The sequence below is a fragment of the Grampus griseus genome (assembly GCF_964374135.1).
Source record: "Grampus griseus genome assembly, chromosome: 15".
NCBI lineage: Eukaryota > Metazoa > Chordata > Mammalia > Artiodactyla > Delphinidae > Grampus > Grampus griseus.
In genome coordinates this window covers 75,393,787-75,416,134 of record NC_139009.1, presented here as the reverse complement: position 1 = coordinate 75,416,134, position 22,348 = coordinate 75,393,787, and the positions used below count along the sequence as shown (strand labels likewise).

The 22,348-nt window shown below is 40.0% G+C and overlaps 1 protein-coding gene across 1 annotated transcript; it reads left to right on the top strand.

Moving 5' to 3' along the window:
* Positions 1–2,335: 2,335 nt before the first annotated feature.
* RNF103 (ring finger protein 103) lies at positions 2,336–21,966 on the top strand. The gene is made up of 4 exons (XM_082672249.1): positions 2,336–2,988; positions 5,694–5,833; positions 14,467–14,582; positions 19,955–21,966. Exons 1-4 carry the CDS (start codon positions 2,763–2,765, stop codon positions 21,528–21,530), a joined length of 2,058 nt encoding a protein of 685 aa, XP_082528375.1. The 5' UTR covers positions 2,336–2,762; the 3' UTR covers positions 21,531–21,966.
* The last annotated feature ends 382 nt before the right edge of the window (positions 21,967–22,348 follow it).

Here is a 22,348-nt window from a genome sequence, read left to right as displayed (position 1 = left end):
GAGATCACTGTGCCAAAGAGCATATATTTCAGGGGGCCTTCTAACTCGCGCTGTAAATTGCTCTCCTGAAAGGTTGTACATTCCCATCAATAGAGGATGTAAATGTCCATATCCCTATTTCCCACCAACCCTGCGTGTTCCTTTATCAGTGCTGTAATCTTTCCTAAGTGTTTTAACCTTGAGGAACAAATCCAGGGTGTTGAGGATGGGAGGCAGTTAAGACAAACAAGAAATGTCCAAAGTGTTCTTTAGTAACTCCTTTCCAGTCCCTTCTATAATATTTTTCCAATTTGAAACTCTGGCCTGGCTGGTTCCATCCTCAGCCACCCCAATTTTCCCCACCTGCCCCTCTTGCACTCTTTCCTCTCCAGTGAGTACATTTCTTTGAGGTGAAGGACATCACTTTATATGTCAAGGTTTGAACAGCAATATCACCCAGTAACAGCATCACTGTGACATGCCCAAGGATTCTGAAATTTCAGAACCAAGCGTTTTAGAATGTTTAATACAGCCTCCCACGTTGATCTGCCAGCCCTGGAAACAAAGCCACATTGACGCTAGTTAAGACACACATGCAGAGGCCAAGAGCCGGTTGTACATTCCTACACCTCCTCCTCTGATTCTTTCTCCCTCGTCCCTGGGCCCATCCCCGCTAAATAATCCTCCACTAGCTGGACACTGAAATGCCTTTGTTTGCTTTATTCTAAAAGGGTACCACTCTGAGGCTACATTCTCACGGTCCATTCTTTGCTTTCCATTCCTCATTTGTTCCAAGCGTGAGGATCACACCCATTTTCTCGCTACAACTTTCACCCCTAGTTCAGGACATTTGACAGCTTTGCACAATGGCTAACGTTTCTCTTGTAATTTCTGGGTCTTCTTCTTCCTCATCAAGGGGTCTGGTAGAAGCCAGCCTTGTTTATTTTATGTATGCAATCCCCTTCTCCTTCAAGATTGGCACAGAGATCGACAGGAAGAGTATGCTCTACCGGGGTTAAATAAATACAGAACCGCGTACTGCGTGCTCACCCACGTTACTCAATTTATGTAAGTTCCTCTTGCTGGCGGTGCCCCACTCAGCGAGGGTAATGAAAGAAAACGCACGGAAAATTTGCACTGGGACATATCCACACTCAACAACCTTTGCCCTGGGAACTCAGCATTTCGATACCTGGCTTATAACGCCCCTGAGACTGAAACTGCGACGGGTGAGGAGGGGGTGTGGTGAGGCCTTTGTAACGGGCAGGGACGGGTGAGCCTAGTTCTGCCTCCCCCTTTGACCAAATCTCCTTCAACACAGAAATGCGCAAACTACTACATTCTCACCTAGAGATGGAAAATCATTGTTTTCTGGGTTTCGCCTTCTACCATCTCAAATCAACTGCGCCAAAATTTTCCCAGTTAACCGGGACCTGGCATACACGTACTCTTATTTTTACTTAAGAGGATGATTAACTGCCCCATTTTTACCAAAAAACACACAAAGCGACACAGTCCTAACTGCAACCCTCAGACAAAATCACTTACTAAACATCTGCAGGGCAAAAGGAAAGAGAGAGGAGGAGACACTGGAGAGGCAACTTCGGGAGCGCAGAAGATACCGCGTCGAGGCTGCGGCTCCGCGCCGCTCTCCCGCCCCCAGGCTTGGGCGCCCCCTTCCTTCCCCTTCCCCTCTCCTCCCCACCGCCGCCCGGCGGGCGCTCCCCTTGTGGCCCCGCCCGAGGCCCCGCCCCGCAGCCGACGTCAGTTGTTATGTCTCGGTTTGGGCCGTGGCCGCCGAGGATCCTCTAGTCCGGAGGCGACGGCAGCGGCCTCACGCGGGGGAGGGGTCGTCGGGGACGGCGGCCGGAACCCGCGCCGCCCATCCGAGCGGGGCGAGCGCTGCGTGACCAGGAGGCAGCCGGAGAGCCGCCCCGGGGAGACGTCTCGGGCCTATTTTTGCGTTTTTTCTCCGGGACCGTCGCCTCGCGCGCCCCATTTCCCTCTGCAGAGACTGCGACGCCCCCTCCTGGGCCGGGCCGCGGTGCCCGCCAGCCTGAAAGGCGCCGCCCGCCGGCCTGAGCGAACCTGCACTCGCCGCCGCCGCCGCCGCCGCCGCCGTTCCCCGCCGCGCTTCTCGTGGAGCCTTCGCGGCCGGCGGGGCCTGGGGCCTGGGCGCCGGGCGCGGCGCTGCAGCGGCCGGTCCTCCCCGCGCTGGGCCCCGGGCCTGGCCCCGCCGAGCACCGCACCCTCCTGACTGCCGCCGCGGGAGCCCGGCCTCAGCCCGGCCGACTCCAACAGCCTCCCGGGACCGCCGCCCCTCTGGCCCCAGCCTGCAGCCCGGCCCCCTCTTCCTTTGTGAATCTGAATGATTTTTTTGGCCTCCCCCCTCCTCCGTTGAGATTACGGTGCTAGAAGGCCGACCCCGCCACATCCCAGTGCCCCCCGCCGGCGGAATCGGCCCTCATCTTGTTCTTACCCGCGGGGTCTCCCCGCGCCTCTCTCCTTTCGGGGTTTAATGGGTGGACTTTTAAATTTTTTCCCCCTTTATTTTTCTCGCCTCTTGACTGGAAGGCCCCGCGCGAGGCTCTGCGCCTCTGCCCCTCCTGGTCTGTTCCTCACCCCCGCACAGTCCACCTGCCTCCCGCCGGGGATGGCCCCGCAGTGACGGCGGCGGGCGCCGTACCCCACGCCAGGCTGGTGCCCTCGCCCACACTCCCCCAGTCTCCCCTCCTCTCCTCCGTGTTCTGAGCTCTCTGAAAAGAGCGAAGACGCAGGGGAAGATGTGGCTGAAGCTTTTTTTCTTGCTTCTCTATTTTCTGGTCCTGTTCGTCCTGGCCAGGTTTTTTGAGGCCATTGTGTGGTACGAAACTGGCATCTTTGCCACCCAGCTGGTGGATCCGGTGGCGCTGAGCTTCAAGAAGCTGAAGACCATTCTGGAGTGCCGGGGACTGGGGTACTCGGGGTTGCCCGAGAAGAAGGATGTCCGGGATCTGGTGGAAAAGTCAGGCGAGTATCGGCTCCCCGAGGGTCCCCTCCACTCGGAGGAGGGGACGACCCGTACTTCCTCGTACCTGGTGGTCCCCCAGAATGAGGCGGTACCTGGAAGGGTTAAGCAGACTACTTCCAGAGCTGCCCGGGTTTCCTTTGTCCAGGTTTTCTACCAAAAAAAAAGTAAATCCCAGTTTTTGGAAGGGGCCTGGGCTGGAATTATTTGTAGGGGTGTTGGTGTGTCTTCCTAAGGTTATTTTAAAATAACAGTTTAAAGTGCAGCTTCTTAGTGTTGTTTACTAAATTGAGTGTTTTTCTCAAATTTCGGAAATGTCAACCAGTTACAAACAAATTGGAAAGCATTATTTGTCAGTTGAAATTCATAAGTATACAAGAAAAACCCCAAAACGTTCTCTGTAGATAGCAGCATTTGTCACCCTAGTAATAACAAGTTACCCGGAGGGGAAAAACATCATTGGAATACTTAATATCAAAGAGACATTTAGGCCTAGGATTTAAATTTTATTTTGTTTTATATTTTATTTTTTCTTCCAGATTTATTGAGATATAGTTGACTTGCAGCACTGTACAAGTTTAAGGTGTACAGCATGATGATTTGATTTACGTACATCATGAAATGGTTATCACAGGAAGTTTAGTGGACATCCATCACGTCATATAGATACAAAATTAAATAGAAAAAATTTTTTCTAAGATTTAAATTTTAAATAATGAGTTTAAATATAGAGAAAGTGTACAGGGCACAGTATTAGCTTTTCATACTTTAAATTTGGTGAAAATAAGGTGAATATTTTTTGTGAATGCCTATCTTGTTTGTTTCGAAAGAGTTTATATTTCTGTAAGGATTTTTTTTTTGAATTCTTATATCCTGGGTGTAAACTACTTTTTCCCTTCTGTGCCACAGGGGCTGCATCCGCTTAAATGGGTTGAGACATATTGATAGAATTGAGCTAAGAGATATTTAACATCTTAAAGAATGCATTTTCAATAACTGTTGGTTTTGGGGTAGGATTGGGTAAGAAATGGGCTTAATTTTTTTCACCCCTGGACAAAATATATCTTGGTTTAGATACACTTCCTGGAAGGGGAACGTACTGTAATTTGAGAAGGGCATTCTGGGTTGCTGTAGGAAGCAATTGAAACTGATAGTTGTCTTTTTTTGTTGTTTCAAGTGTATCTGTCAGCTGTGTCTTTTACAAGACAATTTTTTTTTCCTTATTTGGTATCTTATAGCCATGTAGTATGATAGACAAGAATCCTAACTCCAGAGGACTTGAGCACTCAGGTATTTGCAGATTAAGGTTCAGATCACTACTGGGATAGAGGAGGGAACACTCTCTGTAAAAGTGATGCATTTTTCTTTAGAGAAAACATAAAATTGTGTGTTATTTGCATAAAATTATGCCTCTTGTTTACTGACTGGTTTATGGTGACTTTTATTACTACCATGGCTGGCATGTAGGGTAGGGGGAATAAAGTAAAGTAGAAGATCTCTAATAAATAAACTTTCTAGGTTTAGAAGTGAAAAGTACCTTAACTGCCCAAGCCAAATCATTTTTCATGGTAAAGTAATTTGATACCACATTTTTTTTCTTGAGACTTTTATTTAGTGTTGCCTTCCTCTGGGCCTAAAAATACTTGTAACTTTGAGTGTACAAAGAGTGCACATAATATTTAAAGAATACACACAGCTCACAAAAATATGACTCAGATCACACATTTTATAGCAGAGAGGTCTTGGTATAGCCATTTAACTTAATAATTTAAATATTTGTTGTGGATGGTTTTGCTGCTGTCGTGATACAATGCTTGTTTTTGCATTGTTAACATTTAAGACAAAAGTTAAAATAATTTGACGTGTTTTTCTTTACTTTTTATTTGCTGATACAAAGTGTAAATTTACACTGTAAGTTTGTGTATGAATATGGAATTTGTTCTTATAGGTAATCTTTTGTATCTAACCTCCAAGTCATGTAAGCCCTGTTGCTATGTTACGCAGGTGGTGATAGCAAATTTTGTAAACCCATTTCTAATTCTTGTCAGTCAGAAGTATATATTGGGCTTCCCTGGTGGCGCAGTGGTTGAGAGTCCGCCTGCCGATGCAGGGGACACGGGCTCGTGCCCCGGTCCGGGAGGATCCCACGTGCCGCGGAGTGGCTGGGCCCGTGAGCCATGGCCGCTGAGCCTGCGCGTCCGGAGCCTGTGCTTCGCAGCTGGGCCCGTGAGCCATGGCCGCTGAGCCTGCGCGTCCGGAGCCTGTGCTCCGCAGCGGGAGGGGCCACAACAGTGAGAGGCCCGCATACCGCAAAAAAAAAAAAAAAAAAAGAAGTATATAAATCATACTGTTTAAAAATTATTTGATGCCTGGACAAAAGCTGAATAATATTGTGATGGCTTTTGTGGCTGGCATAAATTCAGTAATTTCCTAATAAATTATGTGATGATGCCACTAGAATATAAACTCCATCAGGAGATGGATTTTTATCTGTTTTGTTCACTTTTGCCTGACACATAGAAGGTTCTTCTTACATATTTACTAAATGTATGAATCTTAAATAGGTGTATTCAGGTTCTACTCTTCTGTAGAGTGCAATGAAAGTACAGTGACATAATTTTTTAACAGTATAAAATAGAATTTATCATTGAAGTTGGGAACATGAGATTTTTGCAATCTTATTAGTGTTATTTTTTCTTTTCTTCAGGTGACCTGATGGAAGGTGAGCTTTATTCTGCACTCAAAGAAGAAGAAGCGTCTGAATCTGTTTCTAGTACCAATTTCAGTGGTGAAATGCACTTCTATGAGCTTGTAGAAGACACAAAAGATGGCATCTGGCTGGTTCAGGTATTAGAAACAGTGATAGAAGTGAAATTATTTTTACCAAAATAGTAGTCACCAGCTGGTGACACTTCTGTGTACTTGTGTCATGTTTCTTAGACATAACTCACTTCTCATAGGGAGGCTCCACTGTCCCCTTAAAGAGGTTTTGCAGACCAACAAAAATGAAAATTAATTAAAGAGTGGGGGAAGGGAAGTGTCGGGAAAGAGGGTTGACTGTTTTGTTAAGAATCAGCAGAAGCAAATCCATTTTAGTTGTTGGATCTGCATTATAAAGTAAGAAACACATATATATTCCTTTTATTTAGTGATTTGTACTGTTTCTCTCAGCTTTTGTTAACTCCAGTTTTTAATTCAGTTTTTAATTCATCATTTTTGTTTCTAAAGAAAGAACTATAGCCAACTTTGCGCCTATAGAGGAAGAACTATTGTGGGGAATGGTGGGGGAACTTACTACTTTGCTCATGAAATTGATGAGATTATAATTTTAAACCCTAGCTCTTATGCTATCAAAACTGTAGATTTAATTAGCGTATTAGAATTTGAGAGCTATGAAGGGCCTTAAAAATCATCTTTTGTTCTTCCCAAAGTGTGGTTTATGTGCCACTCATGGTAAATGAGTAGACACACATTATCATTTGTGTATTTTTATGTAAATTAGAAAAATCAATATTATATTGAACATGGAATTTCATAAATTTGCTTAGGGAAAGTCTAAAGTTATTTAAATTTTTTAAAATATAAGTTCACTTAAAGTAACATATTAAGTAAATTAACAACATGAATTCAGCTAAAATTATGATTATTGAACCAGAATCAAATCCCAGACCCCCTCATTTCTTGCCCAGTGTTCTTGTTATTTCACGTTGGGGTTGGCAAAGTTTGATTCAGGACATAAAAAACAAAATAATTGCTGCTTCATGTTTCTTCCTGAGAACAGTGACCGCAGAATAGGGTAGAAAAAGCTATTGAGTCCAGACACCTTATTTGCAGATCTGGTCCTGTCACTGATTTGCAATATGATTGTGGGTAGATAGATTTTCTGTAGCACATGGCCTCAAATAAATACATACACACCTAAAGAAGATAGAATAGTACTATAGTCCACTGGGCTAACGGGTTGACATTTGGGAATTCTTCAGGTGATTGCATTGGATATCCATGACCTTTCCTTTACTTGCAACCTTCCTATTGTGTTTGACCTTTTACCCTCCAGATAATCTAATTCCGCATTTTTTAAGTCTAGCAAACAGAGAAACTGGGAGGAGGGTATGGGTATTGTCTATACATTATCCATCAAATTCTACTTTATTTGTGTGTTAAATTATTGGTATTGAAAAAATAAACTGTAGCATCTTTAAAGCCTTAATTTATAAATAGTTATTCTATTTCTTTTCCCAGATATTTATTTCTGATAGTTTGATCGAGGAAGACTTAATGGTTTTGGTAACTTCAGTTTTATTCCTGAGATTGAACTGAATAGCCAGTCCCACTGCCCTGTGTCCTATATCTCATGTTTGTCCACACATTGAACGGTCCCATAGAGATGAATGGTAAAGATGCTGAACACCTTCCAAAGTTGGAAAAAGCTATGTCAAAAGTCTGGAAATCCTTTTGGTATATAGAGTGCTGCCTATAGACTACGAACACACTCTGCTTCACTAATTAGCATTATAGTCTTGGCTTATAAATGATCTACTGTTTTTCTATGTCATATTAAAGGTAAGCATGGATTAAACTCCCTTAAGAAGTTACAAAATTCATACAGTTTATTCAGCAGTTAATTGTACACCAGGCTCTGGAGATATACCAGGAGCATACAACAGGCTAAGTCCTTGCTCTTTCAGGCAGCTCACATTCCAGTTGGGAGAGGGAGGCACTAACTAAATAAATATTTAATATAACATTAGTTAGTGGAAAGTGCTAAGAAGAAAAATAAGCAGGGTAAGGAGACAAGAGGGTGGCAAAGAATTCCCTGATAAGGTGATACTTGAATGAAGAGAAGAACAAGTAACGAATGGTAGTGAATGTAAACATTATAAATTCTAATCACGGAATTATTTTTCTCTGAAAATGTTTTTTTAAACTTCATAGGCATCAATAGTGAATGGTGCAGTAAGACACAATTTTTCCAGTGACCTTCAAGATTTGCACTGATCACCACTGTCTGGCTTGTGTTCCCTCGGGCCAGTGGCTTACATCTGTCAAATGGCTGGCTTGGGTTGGAAGAACAGTCTCTGGCAGGGCAACTGAGAAGATTGAGATCGAAACCTCAGTCACAGTGCCTTCAGCACTCTGAACTCGCTAGCTAAGCTAATCAGCACAGACACTTTGGTTTAAGCTCCTAAGAGAGGGCCATGTTGTTTTGTTTCTTAATTGAAAATATCTTCTCAAAACAGAAGAGAAATACTCTCAGTTGCTTGTCATTCTTTCAGCTCAGATTATATTTATCTCATTTCTTGTGAAGGATAACATTCAAGAATTCAGTTTTGTTTTTTTTAGATGTTGGGGTAGGAGTTTATTAATTTATTTTATTTATTTTTGCTGTGTTGGGTCTTCGTTTCTGTGCAAGGGCTTTCTCTAGTTGTGGCAAGCGGGGGCCACTCTTCATCGCAGTGCGCGGGCCTCTCACTGTCACGGCCTCTCTTGTTGCGGAGCACAGGCTCCAGACGCGCAGGCTCAGTAATTGTGGCCCACGGGCCCAGTTGCTCCGCGGCATGTGGGATTCTCCCAGACCAGGGCCGAACCTGTGTCCCCTGCATTAGCAGGCAGATTCTCAACCACTGTGCCACCAGGGAAGCCCAAGAATTCAGTTTTTAACAGTTTGAATTATCATTCTTTTCTATTTGTTTTAAAAGAAGCTGACTCATTTCAGTTTGCTCTATCATTGTCATTTTTTTTAATCTGTGAGGATGCATAGATCCCAAACAATTCAATCTTCTTCATATTGCATTTATTTTAGGTATCCTGGATAAGAAATATTTAAGCACATCAAAGTTCTTTCCTCTTTTTCTCCCAGGTTTCCAATATCATTTTCTTACTCAGATGAATTATACTCTCAGATGAATACCTAACTCTCAGGTAGCATATAACTGATAATTAGCACTTTAGACTTTATATGTCATTGAAAGGATGTCTAGATTTACTGATTTGGGGAAAATGTGACTTTAATAAATGGGTATATGACTTAGCTATTCCATCACTTGGTCAGTTCATTATTTTTCTGGAATGGGTTGGTAATAATAAAAGATAATCCAGGTTGATTATCTTTTTTGATGACACTGCATGTGGACTGACACTACAAAAGGAAACATGAATTTCTATAATTTAATTAATTCATCCTATATCCCTTATGATTTCTATCTTCTTGGTAACTCATGAGTTTATTTTCTGAATAATACATGTTAATGGTCTTCATATCTTTCTCCTAACTGTTGTAAGATGTATTACTGCTCATGAATTATCCTTACATTAAAGCAGAGTGTTAGCACACTTCTTTTCATGTGAAGCTTTTTCATGTCTCTCCTGTATTCTCTGTAATATGAGGTGGAAAGAACTAATTTTAGTTTCTAAGGCAGCAACACATATGGGACATCTTTAGCAACAATACACTGTGTAATCCATGAAAGAACCAAGTCATCTTTTTTCTATCACTTCTTTCTAACATTCTAAGTTTTCCTGCTTTGTTCCTAACCTGACCTCATATCTTTCATTAGCTCTTTATTTCCAGTTTTGTGGATTCTTTGATTCTGCTGCCTACCAATCTTTTTAGCCTCACAAATAGAAGTTACTTTTCTTTCAAAAGATTCTTGGTCAGGCCTTTTTTTTTTTTTTTTTTTTTTGGCCGTGTTGGGTCTTCGTTGCTGCACGCAGGCTTTCTCTAATTGTGGTGAGCAGGGGCTACTCTTCGCTGCGGTGCGTGGGCTTCTCATTGTGGTGGCTTCTCTTGTTGTGGAGCATGGGCTCTAGACGCGAGGGCTTCAGTGGTTGCAGCACGCGGGCTCAGTAGTTGCGGCACACAGGCCTTAGATCGCAGGCTCGGTAGTTATGGTGCATGGGTTTAGTTGCTCCACAGCATGTGAGATCTTCCCGGACCAGGAATTGAACCCGTGTCCCCTGCATTGGCAGGTGGATTCTTAACCACTGTGCCACCAGGGAAGTCCCAGTAGATAGGCTTTTGAAATGGAAAAGTTAGTGTACGTTGTGGATTTTACGGATTTATCCTTATCTTAACATTTCTATTTCTACATTTTGACTTTTGTTCAAAGAAGTTCAATGAGGGACTGTGCTATCTGTTCTCTGCTGGCTTTGTCACATTATAAGGAATTTAACATCAGTGGAATTGAGGTAGGTGAAAAGCTTTAGGTCAATATTTACTGAAGTATTATGTTAATACAGTTCCTGTTTGGCTGAAAAGAGTTACTAGCTGTTTTAAAACTTGTTTATTTTTTACTCCTAGACAGTAGTTTTGTTCAGGGAGGTTCTAAGTTATTTATTCCTCTCTTGACACTATGCTAAAGGTGAAATACTTGGCAAGCCATCTTATCCTTTATTTTGTATTGGTGAAGAGCTTTTATTTGTGTTTACTCAAAGAAAGCTAGTGAGGCTACCAAAGAAATAATTAAATGCTGTTGAATTTTGTTTTTGTCAATTACTCATCTTCACTTTTAATGATTTTATACAATTTGCATATATATATTTAGGTTGGTCTATGATTTTTTTTTTTTTTGGCCATGCCATGCAGCATGCAGGATCTTAGTTCCCCGACTGGGGATTGAACCCATGCCCCCTGCAGTGGAATCGCAGAGTCTTAACCACTGGACCTCTGGGGAAGTCCCTGTGGTCTATGATTTTGAAAGTAGAAACTCGCTGTTCTAATGAAATATTGAGAGATGCAGAAAAACATTTTAGCCCTACACTCCTTTTATATTGAGTTATGTTATTTAATTTAGCCTCCATGTTGTTGTATGGGGATTAACAATATTAAAAGGGAAATGACAGATGTTCTGATTAGTAATAAAACCCACCTCTAAAAAATAGGCGAAAGTGTGTGGGTTTTTTCTTATACCAGTGTAACACATGTGGAAGGGAGTAAGCAATAACCTGAGGCCCAGTTTTTCTTTGTACGTTTAACTGGACTACACAAGACTGACATCAGAAAACATGGCAACTTAGCCTCTCACACTGTCCAACTCAGTTCCTTCCAGTGCTGTGCTGGAGCCAGCTCAAACTGCTTCATGAAGGGCGATTGTTAACATCCCTTTCCAACTCCACAGTTAGAGATGTCACGTTGGTAACTTGAAATCAACCATGTGGGAGTATTTACACCAAGGAAATAAGTAAATGGTAGAAATCAGAGCTTCTGTTTTCTTCTAGACAGCTAGTTGTTAAACATTTACCAGCAAACCACTGGTTTCATCCATTCATCCAACCATCCAACAAATATTTATTGAAATCTAATGTGTGCCAGCTGAACCTGTGATAAGGGCAAAAAAGACGAATAACCTACAGTCTGTGCCGTAAGACAACTCACAGCTTGGTTTACTAAAATGTGTGGGCCAGTAAAAACTCTTAGCATAGATTACCTTTTCCAGCTAAGTTAGATGGTCCGTGATGGTGCCACCATCTTGAGAGATCCTAAAGAGCTATTAGACAATAAAGTAGAAACCAGGAAAATTAGTACTAGGAAAAACCTAGTAGTTTTTTTTCTGAAAAAAGTGTATTTTTAAATACACTGAACTGGAAGTCTTTGTGTGTGACTGGGGTCAAGAACATTGATGTGCAGTTGCATAGCCAGGTACTAGTTATGCTAATGTTTGTCCGAAAACATCCCAGATGACAGGTTGCTGGGGAAGGGACTTTCATTATAACAGATATCGGAAACTTGGAGCCTTTAGAGAACCTATATAATCAGAAGTAAGAGAATGAGTTACTAAACCATAAAAAGCTGAAATAGTTTAATTCAACATAAATATTTAATAAGTGCCCACCTGACTTAGGCATCATGCTAGCTGCAGGGAAAACAATGGTGAGCAAGTGTAGGGTTGGTGGTTAGAGAGGCGGATACCCTGGGAAGGAGGATGGAAAGATTGCTTCACTGCTAGCCTATGTTGCCAGGTCCGTTCCAGACTTGAGACTTGGAACTCAGGCTGTACTTTCATCTAGTTTTTTCTAGTCTCTGAAAATATTCCCCACAGAGAATGCAACATCCTTCGTGAACTGCAGAGGAATATGCTTCCCGTTTCACCACCAGAGTGAATGCCATTCAGAATCACTGTGCATGCTTTTGGATGTGAGCTATAACTTGGAAACTGTTACTGATGTGACACAGTAGTAATAGGCTTAGAGTATTTTGTTGTGCCATGTGACAAGCCAGATGAGTTATTTTGTTAAAACATTTTTAGTGGTTGTTTAATTTGGCCTCCACGAAATTTAATTTATGCTAAACCTTCAGTTGAATAATATAACTATATAGGACATTGGATAAAGCAATTTCTAATTGCGTAAATATAACTAAAGAGTCAAATAAAATGCTTTCATGCACTGCCTAAGGGATTTTTCATTTTTTTGTGGTTCTCTTAGTCAGGAATCATTAAACTCTTCAAAGCAGATGTTGGAATAGCTTGCTGAATAAATAAGGCCCTGTGGTTAAACATTGTCATGTACCTGCCTCAGAGATATTCACCACCTCTCTTCACACACTTTTGTTGTCTGTCCTATAACCAGGGGTGCCTGGAACAACCCCCTCATTCCTACTTCCTTTCCTAGCATTGGATGACTGTGCAGTGATCAGGATCTTCACTGAAAGATGCCCCTAGACTGAGGGCCAAATCCTATTTGCAGCATTGATCAGGAAATAGGAGTGAAAGGGGAGTTATTTTAAAAAACAGGGCAAAGACCAGGGAGTATAGCGATATGATTTTACAGAGATTTCTTAATCCTTCTGAGTAATCTGAAAAATAAGTTCAAGATTTCTTTGGTTACTTGATGGAAGAAAGAACTACCATATTGACTCTTCAGTGGTAGGAAAAGAAAAACAGAAGAGAAGAGAAAAGCCTGCCTTCATCTCCCTTATTTTTCAGATAAAATTTATAAAGTACTTTTAGACAATGGAAAAATGTGGAAGCTAGGAACTTACTGGGTAATGTAACCTGTGTGAACCTCCTCAGAAAGCACTTTCACCTGCTAAGACCATGTCCTCAAATTGCTCTCCTCCTGGTTACCTCAACCATCTGAGCATTTTAATAACATGTGCCTCCCTCATTAAGGCCATTTATTTTCACTTAAAAGTACTATCAGAACCATTTGTTCAATGCCTAAATTGTATATTTGTGTATGTATTTATTAAGCCTCAAAGTTATGTTACAAAGTGTTACATACCTATGTGTGTCTCTGTAGGTATGAGGATGATAGTATCAGTGATATATGGCAAAGGTTATCGGACAGTAATCTGTTGGCACATAAAGTGAACTTTAAGTCACTTGTCACCACCATGCACTTTCTCTCCTCCTGCTGCCCTTGAAATTTGTTAGACTTCCCAGTGGAGAGACCAGAGATGAGGTATTTGCACCAGCTCTTGCCTCTCCCAGGCACTCATTGCACACACTCACCTGGGATTTCACTTCCTGGAGGCTTTGTGAATGTGAAAATGGCCCTTCCTTCTAGAGAGTTTAGAGGCCCCCAGAGTACTGTGCTGTAATTTTGAATTAAATAGTATCGGTAATATAGCATTCATGAAAATAAACTTGGCCTGTATACCCTGGGCTTAAAATAAATCAAACAGATGGGTTCATGAAGACATAGGACACTTTTGGATTTCCTTTAATTTCCCATTTAGTCATTTTTGTTTTTAATATATACTTTTTGTTTGTTTTTTACTGGTATCTCTATTCATTAAAATCAGGAAGATAAGGAATAAAGGGAAAAGGTATTAACAATTAGAAAGTCTGAGAAAAGTCATTGCATATTTTGAAGGTTAATCTACATTTAAAAAAATTTTTTTTCTTCCCCCAATCCTAACTGTTTGAAAGCTATTTGCAAATTTGAAGTTAGAAGTTCAAGAATGTAGAATTTATTAATGGTAATTTTTTAATATGTTAGAACCTTTCGTGATTGTTAAGAAAAATGCCATAGTAGTAGTATATTGTTTTAGTCAAGCATAGTTTAATAGAAAACATGTGTTTGACTCTTGGCTCCATAATTACACTTTTAAAAAGTGAAATTTGAACTCGTTGAACCCACATGTGGTAATTTTTAGTAAGCTTTATTTGGGTTATTTAAAATTTTCTTTTCAGAGCAGAGAAATGACTCCAAGGGCCATTTTCTTCCTGTGTAAGTTAATTCTAGAGGATAAGCCACATGGAGGAGAATGTGGCTAGCTTTTTAATATGGTTTTGACTCCCCCTCTGCATAACTACCACAGAGTGTGAGAGTTTAATGTACTGTATTCAGTGTTTTAAATCTTTTCCAGTTGGACAGTTGCTCCTTTTACAAGAATTGCAGTGATAATATGATGACGTAGTAAACAAGATCTAGGAACAGAATATGTTTTTCAAAAAAAGTAAAGTTATAGATGTAAATGGTTGGTTTGACTCCATTTTAGGTGATTAAAGTATCTGTTTTTCTTTTGGGGGGAATAGGTTATAGCAAATGACAGAAGTCCTTTGGTGGGTAAAATCCACTGGGAGAAAATGGTGAAAAAGGTGTCAAGATTTGGAATACGTACAGGCACGTTTAACTGTTCCAGTGACCCCAGGTAAGTTGATTGGGCAATTCTTAGAATTTGAGTTCTGACCAGAATTTTTTTAATGTGATAAAGACAGTGGTATTAGAAGCCTGTTTAAACTGAAAGTTCGTTAGCGTGTTTAGCACGTTGTTAGCTACACAGGTATCTGATTAATAGTTTTTGATAACTGGCAGTTACTTACTTTCTCTCTGAGCTCTCTGTCTGGTTCTTCTATGTTGTTTCTAACGGGGTGAGTATGTCCTCGGTCTTTTTTGTTTCAATTTTACTTCCCAAAGAGACTTCAGTACATTGATGGCTTTAGGTGACACCTTTGTGCTGATCTAAATCTCCTTTCATAATTCGGACCTCTCGTTTGCATTTTGACACTCGTTTCCATTTGCCATACGAGTACCCCAGATAGACTCTGTTCCCTAAACCTGGTATTCAAATTCATATTCATCTTTTTTTTTTAGTAAACCATGTGCCCTTTCTACCTTTTCTTTTTCTGTCCTTTACTATTTTTTTTTCCATTTTCTCAGACAAAAATCTTTGCAGGCATTTTTGTTTTTCTTTTTGTCATCATCTCCAGTATTTAGTCTGTCACATTATTTCTTGTTTCATTATTCCATTGTTTCTTCTTTGAAATGCGTTTTATTTCAATTTCTAGTTCCTCCAAGTTATGACTTGAATTCATTCGTTCATTTAATTATCCATTCAGTAAACATTTAATAAAAGATTAGTTGGACTTCCCTGATGGCACAGTGGTTAAGAATCTGCCTGCCAGTGCAGGGGACCACAGGTTCGGGCCCTGGTCCGGGAAGATCCCACATGCCACGGAGCAACTAAGCCCGTGCGCCACAACTACTGAGCCCGCGTGCCACAACTATGGAAGCCCATGCACCTAGAGCCCGTGCTTCACAACAAGAGAAGCCACTGCAGTGAGAAGCCTGCACACCACAATGAGTAGCCCCAGCTCAATGCAACTAGAGGAAGCCTGCGTGCAAAGACCCAACACAGCCAAATATAAATAAATAAATAAATAAATTTAAAAGAAAAAGATTAGCATGTACAGCATGTTCTGTTCAGTGCTGAGGACGGGGCATATGATATGTATGGAGAAGCCCCCACGTTAGGTAGTTTCTGATGTAGGTAGATACGCCCGGCTTACCTACGTCCGTTATATGTGGTCACAATGGGAGACCCATTCGCTGTAGAAAACCCTCCTCCACCACTGCTTCACCTCAGATTCTCCTGCCCTTCTCCTTCAGGCTTACGTTTGCTTCGATTTTCCTCACTGTTCTTGTTTTGCTCACTTGTAGTGTAGGCTGAGATGTGTGGTAGGAGGACTTCTTAAACGTTGGGGATAAGAAGGGAACTTGTGTCTCCTGACTCACATTTAGTCTCCTCATTCACCCACAAAGCTCCCATTTTCATCTTCAGCACAGAACCTTGATCATATTCTAATGCCTTTGGTTGAAATGTCCAAGATAGCGTAAGTGTTCATGTTCTTATGAAAAGGAAATCATTCTTATTTCTGTCTTGTGTTTACCAAAGACAGTGGCATTTGGTCCTATTCCATCATTCCCAGATGGTCTAAGTGAAAGATCTTTTTCTCTCCCACTGGTGATTGCAATACCAGAATAAATGATAGTTCTGATGTTTTGATTTTTTTTTTCAGATAATGCCAAAAGTCAGTATTAACATCACCAATTTATTGAAAAATATTCAGAACTTATTTTTTTAATGAATAAACTAAATAATACATTTTAAACACTAACTTATAAATATATTAGAAAATATCAAGTAAGTACAAAAATATAAAGGTCAAACACATTTCAGTCTAACGTAAGTTCTTAAATAACAATAGAGAATTCAAAACGAAACTAAGCATGACATAAAGTGAAGATGATCTATTCAGCATGAAAAACTGAAGGAAATAGTAGAATTGATTTTTAATGTGATTTTATAAAGCAAAATGCATCAGAAGTGTCATAATTGAGTCCAGTGGACTTTAGCGCAAATTTTTCTAGCTTTTCTTTTGAAAAGCCCTTTTTGATTCTATACCAGCTGAGGAACGGTGAAGAGATACATATAATCTACCTCCAAGTTTTCTCTAAATCCTTCATCTTCGTCTTCAGATAATCCCACCTCTTATTTATGACGGAAGAGACCTTTTTTGAGCAACTTTTTGCTTTTTTGTTGACTGCAGCTATAATTTTTTGTTATTAAACAAGCACTTTTACGTCATCTTCCTTAGTTTCATCACAGAGATGAAGATCTTGATGCAGAGTTACTTATATCAGTTTCAGTACTGTCATGTTGGTTTCCTTTGATTTGGAAAGTCTTCCAACTAGAGTAAGAACTATTCTTGTCATAGATGCTGTGCTTAGTCAGGGTCATTTTTTTTCTTTTAATGAGGATTATGGAGATGCAGAAGAACAAAATAGGGAGATAATAGAAAAGCGTGTTTAGAATGTCAATGCAGGGTGTAACTGGGCAGAGAATAGTGTTATTCAGCAAGCAAGCATTTTAATATGTTGAATAATTCAGTCATCAACTTGATCTCAGATTTTTAAAAACAGCAAAACTCTCTACTCTGCTGCCTATGTTGCTTTCTTTGACTGTAGTTCCTTCTCTTGGGTGGCCTCCAGGACAGCCTCCTCTGATGTGCTGGCCCCATTGTATCGTAGTATTTTCCTGACCTGTTTTGCTCCCCTTAAGAACATTCAGGACCTCCACTCTGTACAGTATCTGACTCTGTCCATGGCAGCAGTTTTCATTTCTTTCCCACACAGCCATCTTGCCTGGCCCCAGTTCCTCTAATTCCCCAACCCAGTGATCTATCTCAGGGGCCTTTACCCTGTCAGGTCTATTCTCTACTCTTTTTCTCCCCCCACCTTTGGAGAAAGAAGGAAGTGACGTGTATCGGGAGGTTGGAGAGGCGGGGCAGAGATAGTAAAGAGTGGGATGGCACTGGAATTACAGGAGCTGAGTGGTAAATGGGCCAGGAGGGCTTATGGTGAAAGAATCAGGGATGCGTGCCCATGGGCTAAGCAGGGAAAAGAAAGTAAAGGGAAGATTGGTGAGCAGGACAGGAAGGCCAAGGAGACCAATGACCTTGTCTGAAGAAACAGCATTTTATGAACAGAATACCAAGGTTTCTTTTTTAATATAGTATGTTATCAGAAGCTGGAGTGCCAAAACTCACTAGCTATGTTTTTTTTTTTTAAATCATTTTTAGTCTTCAAATTCTCTAAGAGATCTCAAAAGGTTTACTTTAAGAACTAGAGGATATTTTCGTGGTGTCATCATTGAACTTATTCAGACCTTTAAAAAGGTTTTTTAAATTGGCAGTAAAAAGTTTTTATATTGATATGAGCATTAGTCTTTTCTGTCTAACAGTGGGGTTTTAAAATTAATATGGTGTACTTTATTTGTGTGTTGGATTTCAAGTCTGGAAAACATGATTTAATTTGAAAGATATATGATGACATACAAAATTTTATTGTCCTGGGTACTCTTATCTTGTGAAATGATAAACCTTAAAACTGTCCCTTAGTTCTGAACTGAAAAGAAAGTACATAGTACATTTGTTTTCTTCCATGAAGAAATGTATGCACTAAGATAAGACTTGGCTTGTTTTACACAGTAAAATTTTCTGTTTGAAAGACTGTCATTTAATTTATGACACAAATCAGAAGCCAAATATTCTCTGAGGTGGTTATACAAAGATGAACAGAATGACCGAGAGTAGAAATGTGTCATCCCAAGTATCCTATGCAATTAAAAAAGTAAAGCTCGTTAGATATTTAAGATGTGAATAAGGCAACTATCTATATGTAGTTGACTTGTTGTTTTGGGGGGAGGGTGGTGGAACTGGCATTCATGTCAGTGAACTATTATTTTGCATTGGACAAATACACTGTTACAGAATAGAAGATATTTTATTTTGTTGGAGTATCTAATTCTTAACCCGTTTCAATTAAAGCAATATTGACATTAATGGTATCTATCTTGTTAAGGAAGTAAATCAACTCAACAAGAAGCTGAGTCGTAGTCTTTGATCCTGAGTCACCCAGATAGTTTCCCAGAGTCGTTACTAACCTTGTCTTTGTGACATAACATGTTGTCTTCACTTATCTTAAATTATATCATGAAATTCCTGAGGTAAAATTAATTGTACTATCATCATAAAACCATATGCCACATACGTCAAGACTTCTATCTTAATCTGATCATATAAATGTATAATATGCTTATTTAATTTAATAAAATATAATCCATACTTTAAAGCATAACATTTATGATTTTTTTCCCCTTTTGAGGTATGCGGGCCTCCCCCCCCCCTGCTGCAGATAACATTTGTGATTTTTACATCAGTATTCTGAATAGCAAAATTAAAAATTAAACATTTATTACCATCCACTTACAAATCTGTAGTGAACAAAGTGTATCCACATGGTAGATTTTCTTTTTTCCAACTTTACTGAGGTAAATTTATATATTGTAAAACTCCACATGGTAGGTTTTTAGAAAAAAACTTTTTTGTTTTTAAAGGAAATTGTTTCTCTGATTATCTCTCCAAATACCCCTCTTCATGGTCCTCATTAAAGAGATGAGAGAGTACAGAAAAATATAGGACTTGCTCTTTTCTAGGTGAGCCTTCGTGCAGATTACTTTATGACAGTGCTTGTGTGTGTCAGGCATTGTGGTGGGTGCTTGGGTTAATAAGTGGGTACAGCATGGCTCCTACCCTCAGGAGCTTGGCATTCAAGTCAGGGACTCAGCATGTAAGATAATCTGTTTCCTTCTCTCCTTTGCCTACCTGAATCTAACCATCCTTCGAGAGCTAGTTCAATTCCCAAACTTTTCATGAAATCTGCACCAGCCCAAACTCCCAGTGATACTCCCTTTTTTTGAACTTCCTTTACATTATTTAGTAATAGAATATATACAGTTTTATACTTTTGTCTCCTTAATAGGATTTTAAATTCTTTGTGAACAGGAATCATTTTCCTATTATCTTTAGGATCTTATTAGCACATAATGCATTAGTAGTTTCATAGTAGATGCTGGAAGTACTTGCCGATTCTCTTGACTCTAAGGCTTTTCAAGCTACACTTTTCTTTAAAAAAAAAAAAAGAAAGAAAAGAAAGAAAAGAAATATAGAGATACAAACGAAAAATACGATAAAAAGAGAGCTTGCTTTTCCTCTTATACAACTGCCAGGTATTGGTACTACTTTTGACTGTTTACAGGTAATTTGTTTTTGGGGAGAGGGTATCTTTCAAGTGCTAAGGAAATGTGTCAGGGAAAAGACAAACTGTTTGCACAACAGTGAAGATAAGCAAGCTGGCTCATTTAGCGGCCTAGCTATTTACTTACAGTCTCCTCTCTTATAGATACTGCAGGAGAAGAGGCTGGGTACGATCCACACTCATTATGTCTGTTCCACAAACAAGTACTTCTAAAGGGAAAGTCATGCTTAAAGAATACAGTGGGCGCAAGATTGAAGTAGAGCACATTTTTAAGTGGATAACTGCTCATGCAGCTTCACGGATCAAAACCATTTATAATGCTGAACGTTTGAAAGAAGAATGGAATAAAAGTGATCAATACTGGGTAAAAATATACCTATTTGCAAACCTTGACCAACCCCCAGCTTTCTTCTCTGCACTAAGCATAAAGTTTACTGGAAGAGTTGAGTTTATTTTTGTAAATGTGGAAAATTGGGACAACAAGAGTTATATGACAGATATTGGTGTATATAACATGCCATCATACATACTTAGAACTCCTGAAGGAATTTACAGGTATGGAAACCACACGGGCGAATTTATATCCCTTCAGGCCATGGATTCATTTTTGCGCTCAGTACAACCTGAAGTAAATGATTTGTTTGTTTTGAGCTTGGTTCTAGTTAATCTTATGGCTTGGATGGACTTATTTATCACACAAGGAGCTACCATAAAACGATTTGTGGTTCTCATAAGCACTTTAGGGACATATAATTCTCTATTAATTATTTCCTGGCTACCTGTGTTGGGCTTTTTACAGCTCCCTTACTTAGATAGCTTTTATGAGTATAGCTTAAAATTGTTGAGATATTCCAATACAACCACGCTGGCCTCATGGGTCAGGGCAGACTGGATGTTTTATTCTTCACACCCAGCCTTGTTTCTTAGTACATACCTTGGACATGGTTTACTAGTCGATTACTTTGAAAAGAAGAGACGGCGCAACAACAACAATGATGAAGTCAATGCCAATAACTTAGAGTGGTTATCAAGTCTGTGGGACTGGTACACCAGCTACCTCTTCCACCCGATTGCTTCTTTTCAGAACTTCCCTGTAGAATCTGATTGGGACGAAGACCCCGACTTGTTCTTGGAGCGATTAGCTTTCCCTGACCTTTGGCTTCACCCTCTGATACCAACTGATTATATAAAAAACTTGCCAGTGTGGCGATTTAAATGCCTTGGAGTCCAGTCTGAAGAGGAAATGTTGGAAGGTCCTCAAGATATTGAAAATGACTCAGACAGTGAGAGCACAGACACTTTTAGCAGCGAGAAGGAAGTATTTGAAGATAAACGAAACGTAGTTCACAATTCTCCAGGAAGAGCAAGTCACTGTGATCCTGAGGCTTGTTCATGTGCCAATAAATATTGTCAGACCAGCCCTTATGCAAGGAAGGGGCGGTCATATGGATCATATAGCACTAACGAAGACATGGAACCTGATTGGTTAACTTGGCCTGCTGATATGCTGCACTGTACTGAATGTGTTGTTTGCCTAGAGAATTTTGAAAATGGATGTTTGCTAATGGGGTTGCCCTGTGGTCATGTGTTCCATCAGAATTGCATTGTGATGTGGTTGGCTGGGGGCCGACACTGTTGCCCTGTTTGCCGGTGGCCTTCTTACAAAAAAAAGCAGCCATATGCACACCACCAGCCCTTGTCAAATGATGTCCCATCTTAACCACGTGCAATTTGTCCTTTATAAGCTTTGCGTATCCTACAGCTTGCCTTTTTAATGTTAGTCACCAAGTTTTTGTGGTTTGACGTTTAATTTAATGTTAGTGCGGTGACAGGAAATATACATTTTGCTAACGTTGATGACAATTATTTGGTTGCCTTGTGTGTCAATATGAATGCATACTTAAATGTAAAAATTTTTATTTACAACATTGGAAATTCAGAAGTTAATGTCTTTTTGTAAGCACAAAAGAAGTATGATAGAAATTTATCCTAGCAAGACTTTACAAGGTAGGATCAAATTCTAATGGAATTGAGGGAGTTTCTAAATGTTTCCTCCCTTTTTACAATCTGTGTCCAGCCCCTCTTGGTTAAATAATGTATGCTCTGAGACATGAAATTAAAACAGACCTATGAAATAAATTATTTTAAAACCAGAAGATTACAGCTTTTTTAAAATTGTTTTTGATAAGGTGGCTGAGTGCTATAAGTGTTTTGCTGGTTTGTTAATTTCACAGGTAAGTCAAATATGATTCTTGACTCGTGGGGGTAAAAACAAGACAAATTACGTTGCTGACACTAGCCAGAGGTGATGTTAGTCCCCCTTGGTTAGCTTTGATGGGAAGGAATTTCATGATGGGCTTTTTTTAAAGTATTAAATCACTTATGAGTATATTCATGTAAATAAAATCAGCTATAGCGTATTGGCCACACATAGATTACTTTATATATTTTTCCTGACTTTTTATTTTGAAAAAATTTTTAACTATAGAAAGGTGGAAACATAGTACAATGAACATTCATTTCTCTAATTCACCAGGT

What these genes read in the sequence shown, in the direction of transcription:
- RNF103 (XM_082672249.1), top strand. Translation starts at nt 2,763, where the DNA reads ATGTGGCTGAAGCTTTTTTTCTTGCTTCTCTATTTTCTGGTCCTGTTC. An exon ending in GGATCTGGTGGAAAAGTCAG is followed by an intron (nt 2,989 to 5,693) that starts GCGAGTATCGGC and finishes TCTTTTCTTCAG; the next exon opens with GTGACCTGATGGAAGGTGAG. An exon ending in ATGGCATCTGGCTGGTTCAG is followed by an intron (nt 5,834 to 14,466) that starts GTATTAGAAACA and finishes TGGGGGGAATAG; the next exon opens with GTTATAGCAAATGACAGAAG.